At 36.2% G+C, this 12,670-nt stretch overlaps 1 protein-coding gene across 1 annotated transcript in view; it reads right to left on the reverse strand.

Moving 5' to 3' along the window:
- Positions 1-12,670, reverse strand: part of HMCN1 (hemicentin 1) — a 526,172-nt gene that overhangs the window by 80,892 nt on the left and 432,610 nt on the right. The window contains exons 86-89 of the mRNA XM_060131555.1: positions 12,388-12,469; positions 8,185-8,454; positions 7,440-7,610; positions 7,136-7,306 (exon numbers count right to left, since the gene is read on the reverse strand). Of these exons, the coding sequence (XP_059987538.1) occupies positions 7,136-7,306; positions 7,440-7,610; positions 8,185-8,454; positions 12,388-12,469 (694 nt within the window). The remainder of the gene's footprint in view (positions 1-7,135; positions 7,307-7,439; positions 7,611-8,184; positions 8,455-12,387; positions 12,470-12,670) is intronic.

The following is a 12,670-nucleotide window of genomic DNA, read 5'->3' on the forward strand; positions in this document are numbered from 1 at the left end:
AAGAAGGCCTTTAATTAAATGGCAAATATTACTCAAGACTACTTCTTTATTAATTCAGATTACTGATGCTCATGGTTCTTATATATGCACTATGGGATTTCAAAATTCTGCCATTCCAATCATTTTAATATGTTCTATTTCCAAGGCTGTTGGTTAACAAAAGTCTTTATCTCTTACAATATAAAGACTTATGATACATGCATTTTTTGGAGGACCACAATTAGGTGACATTTGTTCATTTATTATCTGTGTAGTTTCTATTATATATGAATAGAGGTTTCCAGCTTAAGATCCTTTAATTTTTTAAAATCGATACAGAAAACCCTAACCAAAATTAAATTTCATGGCATAAAATGCGGTAGAGTTGAAATGTTTCTTTGATGTGAGTGGAACGATAGCAAGAAAAAAGAGGAAAGACAATATAAACCAGAGAAGGCATAAAACATCATGGTATCTAAATAATATAATACAAAAGAAAACAGCTATGGAGGAATTAGTACATTGAAAAAAAAAGTAAAATATAATAGATGAGTTGGTTGTTATACTATGTTGCAGTTGTGATTCTGGAAAGGTAGGAGAGCATGGTGCTTATAAGCAGGGATTCTGGAGCAGATGCCCTGGGCCTGAATAACCACTCTGCCCTTACTAGCTGTACGATCCTTGACAAGTTACTTGGCTTCTGTGCGCCTAGTTTCACCATCTGCCATATATGGATAAGCAAAGAACCTACCTTATTAGGATGGGCATGAGGAATAATGAGTTGATAGATGAAAAGTCCTTGAGCAGTGTAAGACACACAGTATTACATGAGTGTGAGCTCTGAGCTAGTACTGCTATTCTTCACTCAAAGTTCTCAACGATTTTCAGAATAACACTTAAAAAAAGCTCATTCTTTATCTGTAACAATATATTTTTTATGATTGACTCAAATGGCAGCAGGATGGCCTACCCCAGAAGATACCCATCTTTTTTAGAGGGAGGATTGTCAGTTTAGAAATATCTTCTAACTGGGGGAGGACAAGATAGGCCTAAAATATCAATTCATACCAGAAAGTCAAAGCGTTCATGAAATGATGGGGACATATCAAGAGGACACTGAAGCTAGGATCCCTCAAGGGATCTCCACTAACCAAATCTAGGACAATTTGTGCATCACAATAAATGAAGACAGTAGTGCATTATAAACCACTGAATGAAATGATATTTGAGTTCTTACTGATATAACTGAAAAAAAAGGAGAAAGAGAAAGAAAATTCTTTCTTACAATAGAAAGCCAGTAGGGGACTTCCCTGGCATTCGAGTGGTTAAGATTCTGTGCTTCCAATGCAGAGGGTGTGGGTTCAATCCCTGATTGGGAACTATGATCCCACATGGTGCACGGCATGGCCAAAGAGCAAAAAAAAAACAAACAAAAAATGCAATTAAAAAAAAAAAAGAAAGCCAATAATAGATGTAGAAGATATGATGGAGTTATAAATGTTTTGTAAGATCATAGCAATAGCTGATTTAAAACAAAAATAAATCATAAATAGATGCTAAAACTAGTAGATAAAAGATTGATAAGAAACAAGATGTTTATAAAGTCTTAAAGTTTCCCTACAAAATACTTATTAGTTACAAAGGTAAAAATAGTAACGACACAGTGGAAGACACCACTTTAAACAAGTGAACAAAGTTAACATCACCAGCTTGGGACAAATTCTGACATCATACACTATCTCATATGATGCACTGAGAAGGACACAAAACCATTTCTGTGATGTTTCTGCCAAAATGCAAAACCTGAATCTAATCATGAAGAAATATCAGACACATCTAAATAGAAACTCTTTTACAAAATGATTAGCCTGTATACTTAAAAAATAGCAAGGCCATAAAAGGTAAAAAGCGACTAAGGAATTGTTCCAGTTGAAAGGGACTAAAGAGACTTGACACATAAACACAAGTGTGATCCTGGACTAGATCTCGCAGTGGGAAAAAGAGTTATGAAGCATATATGACTGGGACAACTAATAAAATTTTAATGTGAACTGTGGATTAGGTAATAAGACTTAATTAGTATTGTATGAATGTTAAATTTCTTGATTTTGATAACTGTTTATAAAAGAGAATGTTCTTGTTTTAGGAAATATACACAATAGGTGAATCTGGGTAGGGGTATACAGAAGTTCCTTGTACAATTCTTGCAACTTTTCTGTAAGTTTGATTAAGCACAAATTTTTACTAAAAGAAAATCTCATTAAACCATGTGAGGCAAAAACTAACAGAACTGCAAAGAGAAATGGATGAATCCACCATAATAGACAGAGACTCCAATACTCCTCTATCAGAAATGGACAGATCCAGCAGGCAGAAAATCAGTAAGGAAATGACTGAACTCAAGAACAACATCAATCAACTGGATGTAGTTGACATCTATATACTATTTCATCCAACAACAGCAGAATAAACATTCTTCTCAGGCTCACATGGAACATTCACCAAGGTAGAACACATTCTGAGCCATAAAATACACTTTAACAAATTTAAAAGAATAGAAATCGTATAATGTCTGCTCTCAGATCACAATGGAACCAAGCTAGAAATCAATAACAGAAAGATAGCTGCAAAGTCCCCAAGTATGTGGAGACTAAACAACACACTACTAAATAATACCTAGGTCAAAGAAGAAATCTAAAGAGATATTAAAAATATTTTGAATTAAATGAAAATGAAAACATAAGTTATCAAAATTTGTGGGATGCAGCAAAAGTAATGCTTAGAGGGAAGTTCATAGCATTGAATGCATATATTAGAAAAGAAGATCAAAATAAATTATCTACATTTCTAGGTTAGGAAACTAAAAAAGAAGAGCAAATTAAATCCAAAGTAAGATGAAAAGAAACAGTAACAATTAGAGCAGAAATCAGTGAAAATGAAAGTAGGAAATCAATAGATAAAAATCAATGAAACCCAAAACTGGTTCTTTGAAAAGATCATAAAATCAATAAGCCTCTAGCCAGGCTAGCCAAGAAAAAAAGAGAGAGAGAATACAAATTATTAATATCAGAAGTAAAAGAGGGGGGATCTATTAAAGAAATTGAACCAATAATTAATAACCTTCCAAAACAGAAAACACCAGTACCAGATGGGTTCCCTGCTGAATTTTACCAAATGTTCGTGGAAAAAATTATACCAATTCTCTACCTTTCTTTCAGAGGACAGAAGCAGAGAGACTACTTCCTAACTCATTCTATGAGACCAGCGTTACCCTAATACCAAAACCAGACAAAGACATTATAAGAAAAGGAAACTACAGGCCAATATCTCTCATGAACGTAGATGTAAAAATTCTCAACAAAACATTAGCAAGTTGAATGCAACCATGTATAAAAAGAAAATCTCTTCAGTCCCTAAGGTGCTGACATACCCCCTGGATGAAAAAGACTATCTTTGGCTATTTGCCCATTTTGCAGTGGTATACTGATAGATATTTAACAACCAGCTCTCTGGGAGTAGGGAGGGAAACTCTGAGTTACAGCATCTGCAATTTTTGTGGTGCCAAACACTCCCACTGTGGTCAATATCTACCTACTAATATGATGTCACTAAACTCTCAGTGGGAAGAGATACATGCTCTCAGTGGCAAGATCCAGAACACCACTGACAGTATGCCAAAATAACAGCTAAATTCAATCAATATAGAGGCTGGGAGATAACCAAAGAAAGACCGAAGAACAGTAAACCAACAGAAAAGTGAGCAAAACAGCAGTAAGCCAATAGTTACTCAACATGAAGAGAAAAAAAATCCTGACTTTTGTTTTATGACATTTATTAATATCATTTAGCTTTTCATTATACAGACATTAGATATTATAGCTGACAAACTGTACAAAGGTTGCTCTAATCCAGTATTTCTGGTTCTTTTTGCTTTGATATATTATTCTATTTCCTTAATTTTTTTTTTTTTAACATCTTTATTGGAGTATAATTGCCTTACAATGGTATGTTAGTTTCAGCTTCACAACAAAATGAATCAGCTATATATATACATCCCATATCTCTTCCCGCTTGCGTCTCCCTCCCTCCCACCCTCCCCATCCCACCCCTCCAGGCGGTCACAAAGCACCGAGCTGATCTCCCTGTGCCATGCGGCCGCTTCCCACCAGCTAACTACCCTACCCTTGGTAGTGTATATATGTCCATGCCTCTCCACCGCTTTGTCACCGTTTACCCTTCCCCCTCCCCATAGCCTCAAGTCCACTCTCTAGTAAGTCTGTGTCTTTATTCCTGTTTCACCCCTAGGCTTTTCATGACATTTTTTTTTTTTAAATTCCATATATATGTGTTAGCATACGGTATTTGTCTCTCTCTTTCTGACTTACTTCACTCTGTATGACAGACTCTAGGTCTATCCACCTCATTACAAATAGCTCAATTTCGTCTCTTTTTAGATTTCTAATTTTTCAAGATTAAAAAAACTTGGCTTTTGGTTTATTTTAAGATTTCATAACAGTTAATTAATTTTTGTAATGTAATAGAAGTTCTGAACTGCAAATCAAGATACCCAGGATCTAAGCAAATTGGCTTGGGAATCAGACAGACCTGGGTTCAAATCCTTAATTCACTTTTAGTAGGTGTGTAACCTCAATGAATTAATTATCATATATTTTCTGAATCTTAGTTTCCTTTTCTGTACAATAGAATGCAATATCCAATGCAGAGGTAACTACTACTCATTCTTGTTTGCCAATATCCCTTTTTTAGACCATCTCAGCTAAGGTGGCTCTCCCAGTTATGCTCTATCACTTCAACTCTTTGAGTTTGTCCTGTATGCTTATCAATATCTGAATGATATTCTAATTACAGCAGTTAGAATGGTGCTCAATAAGTATCTGTTGGATGAATGAATGATTAAAAGAATGAATTAACAGCCACTCTTCTATTCCATATGATTTCTTTCAGGCTGTCAAACAAGAAACCTTGCCCCTCTTGATACAAGGTGGGCAAGTAGCCCAAGCTGGCTCTCAGAGCAGTATCCTTCTCCTGGACTACCTGAGTTCAGAGGTGAGCCTGGGACCCAAACAAAATCAAAGAGGTTCTTTCGCAGAGGCTGATACAAATTATGAGAGAGAGAGAGGAACTTTTTTCCTCTGAGGCCTTAGATTATAAGGCCGCTGTGAGCCAGCTGCCAGAAGTCATATTTCCCACCACATGGAAAGAGTTTAATGGAGAAATAAAGGCAGAGAAAGGAAAGCAGAGATGAGAGATGGAAAACATGCTAGTGAAAACATGCTAGTAAAAAAAATAGCCAAATCCCTGGATTCAATCATACCTGAAAGTAGAATTTTCTATGTAAGCTACGTATTTAAGTTTGATTTCTGTCACTTTAACCTGAAAGAGCCCTAATATACCACACCCAGTATATTCACTGTAAGAATATTTGCCCCAAACAGTTTTGCCACCAACTAATTGGCTGTAAGGCAATTTTGCTGTGAAAGATAAAACAATGATCAACAGGTTCGACAGTTTGGTTTCAACTAGTTGACAGTGGTTTCATTTCTCCATTGACTCAGTGCTCCCATTTTTATATTATATACATCTTAGGCCTCATAATTGGTCACTACAGTGACGAGCAGATGTGAGGGTCTTAAAATAGTGGATGATAACAACTATGTATAATGACTTGATAGAAAATACGGTGATAAGAAAACTTAACTGGAAATGTGAAATGAGAGAGTGTAAAGCCAGATCGCATACTATACTAAAATGATAATATATCAGTTTGCAAATCCTTTGGTGAGCACAGTCATCCCTCTCACCTGTCAAAAGCAAAAGTTTACCAAGCTATGGCAAATATAAAAGGGGCGGCTAGTAATTCATAACGGTCTTCAAGAGCATTAATTATCGATTCTTTAGCTAATTCAGATACTACAGATTGCTCTCCAAGCTGTCTTTATAAAATCTATCACACAATATTAGAAGTTGGAGGCAAAAGAATCAAGCTCCTCTTACCGCCGCAAAAGGAAACGGTTACATGCTTCCCGGTAAGTTTCTTCAAAATGGTGAAATTTTTTGCTATTTGATAGTGGAGAACACTATGTAGCCAGAATTTTGGTATTTGGGACAGAATCTGGCTTAGATGATTTGGTGAAATATAAGGACTGAAATTGTGATGGAACATTTAAATGTAGTCCAGATATGTAGGACCAGTTATGTATGTTACATATATTGATAAGAAATAGCATCCCTCGTCTGTTCATTTTACATTCAGGGATATCTGAAAAGACTTACAGCAGATTTTTTGTATATCAGAAAGAATTTATGTCCAACAAAAGATCCTGAATCCTTAATGATCAACTCTGAGAAAGGAAGTATCATCGTTTTCTAAGACATACCCCAATACAACTATAACATGAATTTACACACATTTTAAATGTATTCAAATATTTTCTCTATTTTCATTTTTCATGACAAAATGTTTTAAAAATTTTGTTTTTAATTTTTCATCTTAATTATATCCTTTTAAATGTTCCTCTTTTATTTTATCTTTACTATTTTATCTTCTACAACAAAATTGTCTTACGGTCTGTTTAGTTGTGCAGCAAAACTGCCTGCAGCAAAGGTTCTTACAGTGAAGATACCTAGAACCCTAAAATACCTATGTTGTAGTGCTGTTTCACAAAGTCAAAAACAACATGTAGATAAAGTACTGAGCATGGTTCCTAGCACATGACACATATTTAGTGAATGGTAGCTAATATTATTTTACTCCTCACCAGCTGTGTGTTTCTGGGCAGGTCTTTAACCTCTCTAGGCTTCATTTATTTCATGTGAAAACGAATGACTGGATTAGCTGTTATCTAAGGTCCTCATTATCTCTAAAATTCCATTAATTTGATTAAATCTACATGATTAAAAATACACCACAGTTTAGAGCCTTTTATCATGTTCAATTATATCAGGTATTTGATGTAACACTGATTAATGTCATACCTTCACAAGTTCATGCGTGAGACAGGACTAAGAACACAGAAAATGAATATGTTCAAGGGTTGAGGCCATAACATCTCTTCACAATAAAGAAGAAAAGGTAATTATAACTCCTTTGTAGGAGTTAGAAAGATGCAAGTTTTGCTTATTGGTGGATTCTCACCTGGGCAAGGTCTAATGTTGCACATGATTATTTCCACAGCATTCCCTTCACATGGCTGCCCACCATGCTGAGCTGATGGATTATTGCAAGTTCTGGTCCTGGTTCGGTTGCCATGTCCGCAGCTCCTTGTGCATTCTTCCCAAGGGCTCCACTCTGACCAGTTACCATCCACTATCCAAAGGTGACACATTACACCATTAGATATATTTCAGTTGAAAGAACTAATAGTGAGGCAAGTCATAGCTAGGGAACAGAAATGAGTATCTACTGAACACGTGCCTGTCCGGTGAACAAAGAGGTTTACCTGGACACAGCTTATGTTGACAGTTCCGCATTTCTGAATCCGATCCCTGGCAAGGCTTCCCACCATTGGCTGGAGAGGGGTTGTTGCACACACGACTCCTCTTTTGGATGCCTTTCCCACAGGTGACACTGCAGGATCTCCAGGTTGACCACTGGGAAAAGCCACCATGAACTGCAAGTAAAACATTGTACTTGGTCTCTGTTTTTGTAAGTAAAAAAATTGTTAAGTCAGATTTCATTTAAGATATGCACTGGGTCTAGCGCTGAATCTATGAAGGCTGAGAGATTGCTTATGGAAGCTCTTCTTTACTGTAAAATTAAAACCTAAGCAAGAGAGAAGAACTTCAAACTGCTAACTAGAGTTTCTTCCCAGCTCCAGTCCTGACTCATCTGGACATGGCTGTTGAAAGAGTCAGTGACCAAGAAATTTATATGCTATTTACCGTTTGGAAATAAGTCATTCTTTAAAGCAAAAATATGCATTGATTTTTGAGAATAAATTTAACCTAGTTTTGAATACAAAATTCAGTTCGGGATTTTGAATTATTAACTTGGTATTCTGCAGCTCTCATCGGTATTGTTTCAGTCCTTTCAGTTTGTGATGTGATTTTTGTCCTAGCCCTATAATCTAGAAGTATCTTAAAGGTAGAGGAGACTTGGACTAAGATGCTTAACGATTTTTATGATTTCGATCACTCCAGGTGCTGTTTAACATGAATATCCCAGGGTGAACGAATCACACTCACCCTGGACTATTACTGGCACTCTGACAAGGACAGAACCCATCAAGTTTCGAGCAACACATTCATATTCGGATGTATCTTCTTTCTGAGCGGTGGTGATATATAATGAGTTGTTGGACAACACATTAATTCGCTCATCCCAGGGGATAGAGTGCCCCTGACGGGACCATGTAATGGTTGGATGAGGCTCTCCAGTTGCCTGACAATTCAAGACGACTTTGCCACCAGCATTAATAATAGTTTCTATTGGCTCAAGAGTGATAACAGGAGGACCTATGGAAAAAAGCACATAGTATTTCTTAGTTTTTGTGGAATCATATTAACATTTTAAGCCATATTATATAGTAACATTATTTTGAAAAAAGTTAGGCTGATTTTTTAATACACTGTAGCTTCTCAACTATCAAGGTTGTAATGGCTATTGAGAGAATGTTTTATTTAGTAAATGGCAAAAACTTAAAATCCCCAAGCAGTCTAGCCTAGAGCATGGGCTCTGCAGTCATGCTTTGCTGGATTCAAATTTTGTCTCTGCTCTTTACTACCTTTTTGAATCATTGTGTCCTTAAAAATGGTCCCTAGTTCACAGGATCTTATTTGACTCGACTAAGATGATGTAAGCACAGCTCTTCAACAAGGTAAGCACACAATATTATTAGGACTATTGTTATTGTTAACAAGGTAAGCACACAATATTATTAGTACTGTTGCTGTTACTATCATTGCTTTTGTCTGTGTTTTACATGGTGAACATTCAATTCTTTCCCTTACATTATTTTTGAGGTAGGGATTCATTATCAACTTATTCTTTCACCAGTGGTCATCATTCTTTAATAAACATGTATGAAGAACCTACTTTTTGCCAGGCATTGTGCTAGATGCTGGGGGCACAGATATAATTTCTAGCCTCAAGGAGCTAACAGTCCACTTATAAGACAGACAAATAACCCGTTATTGAGCTGTGCTATAATTTACCTGTAGAATTTGGTAATAGAATAGGTAGAATAGAATTTAGTATACAATACGTAAAATTGTGGTAATCCGGGAGCACAAACAATAGTGACTCAACAGATCATACAAAAGCATGTCACTGGAAATGAAGAGGAAAAGGAAAATATTCAAGAATTGTTAAGAAGGTGGGAGTGATAGAACTTAGCCATTGAATGGTATGGAATAAAGGGAGGAATTGATGACTACAGGGTTTTGATTTGGGCAATATAGTATATCTTTGGGCAATCCAGCAGAACATAGGAGAAAGAACAGATTTGTTGGGAGGGAGTAAGGAATGATAATTTGCATCCATTTAGAACTGCTGAGCTTGAGATATCTGTAGGACATTCGAATGGAGATGTCTACACCACAGTTGGATATTCATATCCAGAGCTCAGAATAGAGATATGGGCTAGAAATATAGATTTGTGAGTCTTTCATGAGTGGATAAGATTGCTTCAGAAGTGAGTCTAAAATCAGAGGAAGAGATCCAAAGACATAAACTATTACAACATCATTATTTAAGAAATGGACAGAAAATGAGCCTGTAATTGAGTTTCTTCCTTGGAGAAACTCAGGAGAAAAGGGTCTCCTGGCAACCAAAGGGAGTTTCAAGAAGGAGGAAGAGGTTAACAGTATCTATACTGGATGATAGCTATTCAAATAAAGTTGTTGGAAAGAACGTAAAAGGAATTGCAAAAATCTGCGGACAGAATGTTTATCTTTATACTGGTCTACAGTGTCAGGATAGAATATGAAAGACTTCATGGAGAAGAAGCTTGGACTGGATTTTTAAAAATGAGTAAGATTACATATAGCAGAAAGGAGGCTCCCTGGAGAGAAGGAAATAGCATAGAGATGGGTTTAGTTTTGAAAGGATGATTCATCCAGGAGAGCAGTAGCATGCAGGTTTTAAACATTTGGTTAAAATCTTTTAAGAAAAGCAGAAGGGTTTATGGTTGAATAGGTAAGCAAAGGGGATTGTGCTTATTCTTGATAGAGTATGTCGGGATGACAGTGGTGTTTTAGTGAGACTGAACTGAATGGTGGAATGATTTGCTCAGTGAGAGTTAATGCAATCATATAATTCAAGGCAATGGCTGCACATTATAGACCAGGAAATGTATCTGGAATGATGGAATATAAAACAAAAACAGAAGTAAAATGTGTTTTATTGTGATATTACTATGCTAGTATTTTATGTAAAGGTACCACTGACATGTCTTTTACAAAAGTAATTATTTCATATGAGGTTTGAATCTCTCAGTGAGTGTTATTAGTGTATTATTCATATATATGCCCACATCATCCTATACAATTGCCTTCTTACTTGATGTTTACATTAACATCACTCTAGGAACTTTCAGGGCTGGTGCTTTTCCTTCTCTCCCAGTGATGAGATTACATAATGTATTCAATAAACTGTTGCTGAATAAAGTAAATGCCTCAGACTAATCACGTAACACTAAATAACAACATAATGAATAGATGAGCTTGTCTGTTCATATTATTATGGCCAAAGAAAGTGTTAAATAAAACTTAGAATCTTAATTTAGATTGCACATTTGAACATTTCCAACTGCACATAAGGCTATAAATTAATTCAACAATAAAATTCCATATGTACATCTTTCAAAGTTGAATTAATTCTATCAGTCACATAATGATCAGTTAAATACGAGCATTTTATCTAAATGAAGACATTCCTTCTGGTGCTTTAATCTTAATTTTAAACAAATTATATTTTTGGCTTTTTTATATCCCTCATTTATTACAATGAATTTATTGTCAGTATGTAGATGAGCTAATCTAATCTAATGCAGCTTTTCTTAAACTGTCAGTGGAACACTCTTCCAGGAGAGATTAATCATGAGATGACCTACCTACACTCACCCAACAAAGGGGTGAGGAAGGTTTCATGGAAATAACATTTTTTGGGGGAAATGTAGAATATTATATTTTCCTCTTGTTGAGTTATAACTAACTCACATCTGCATATTAACATTTCTGGAAATATCTGCAGTAAAGAAATTGGTGCACCTAAGCAGGGCTTGGCATATACTAGGTGCTCTTTATATATTTAATAAATGAATAAACCTTGTTTAATCTATTTTTTTCTCAGACTTACTCAATTATGGCACTCTTTTTTCCTAATGACACCCCACAAAGTTATCATTTGGTAGATATGTATTTTAATAAAACATTGTCTTAGCAAGACATACAAACAACCTGAGTGTGTCTTTCAATGGATGAATGGATAAAGAAAATATGGCATATATATAGTAGTTTGGCAAACAGCTGTTAGTTTGGCAAACAGCTGTTAGTAAATGCTAGTCTACAGCATCTCTCAATAGTGAATAAAGAAAATGTAAATAAATTCACCCTGTTAATTACTGAGCCTAGTCTCAAAATAAGCTGATTTCCTTAAATTGTCAACCGAATAACATTGTTCTCGGGTCAGCCCCTGAAGTGGTTCTGGGGACTGTCCAGGGAGCCATTGGAGTCTTTCATGTTTTTCTAATTATGAAAACCTGTCTTCCAATGGTTTATACTGAGGGCCTTCATCATGAACATGATAATCCTGCTCGGAGCACATAGTTATTTCACGGCAGACTGACAGCAATCGAGCTAGAGCACTCTTTTTGCGGTACGTGGGCCTCTCACTGTTGTGGCCTCTCCCGTTGTGGAGCACAGGCTCCGGACGCGCAGGCTCAGCGGCCATGGCTCACGGGCCCAGCCGCTCCGTGGCATGTGGGATCTTCCCAGACCGGGGCACGAACCTGTGTCCCCTGCATCGGCAGGCGGACTCCCAACCACTGCGCCACCAGGGAAGCCCCAAGCTGGAGCACTCTTGAGTTCACTTACATTAGTCTTTATTTTCAACACTTATTTTTCAAGTGCCAGAAAATGATATTTTTGTAAGTTCATTACAACAACCGTGAGGAGCTATACGAAGGGTACTCGATTGAATATATTGCAAACAACACAAAAAGCTCTGCTACCAAGCAATTGCAAGTGTGAGCTGCATGTGTTAGATAAAATATATTGCAAAATTCTGTCAGTCTTATGCTTGGTAACAGCTGCTCCATCAGCAGCAGAAAAGTAAATTAGACAGACTCTGAAAGCTACCATTAATGTACCTGCTAGAAAGTTAAATGAACAATTAAATGGACATTTCTTAAAACAAGTGTTTAATTAGAGTTTGATTAAGCAGCTTACTCTGCAGAGTCAGGCTCATGCTGCGCTCCACCACCCCAGCTTCATTGGTAGCTACACATGTATAGTCACCGGCATCTTCATTCTACGGAAATAAGCAGTGTTTTATAAAAATATGTGCCTATAGAACAGCGCAAATCACTTTTTATTACCATGATGCTTGTTTCTATGCAATTTTGTTTTTGAGACGGTATTTCAATGGAAATAGAAAAACTTACATATATTTAACCACATAAATAGATTTCTTTTTAAAGAAAAGAAGAGAAAGAAATTCCTAGCTTAATTT

The sequence above is a fragment of the Lagenorhynchus albirostris genome, chromosome 2 (assembly GCF_949774975.1).
Source record: "Lagenorhynchus albirostris chromosome 2, mLagAlb1.1, whole genome shotgun sequence".
Classification (NCBI taxonomy): Eukaryota; Metazoa; Chordata; class Mammalia; order Artiodactyla; family Delphinidae; genus Lagenorhynchus; species Lagenorhynchus albirostris.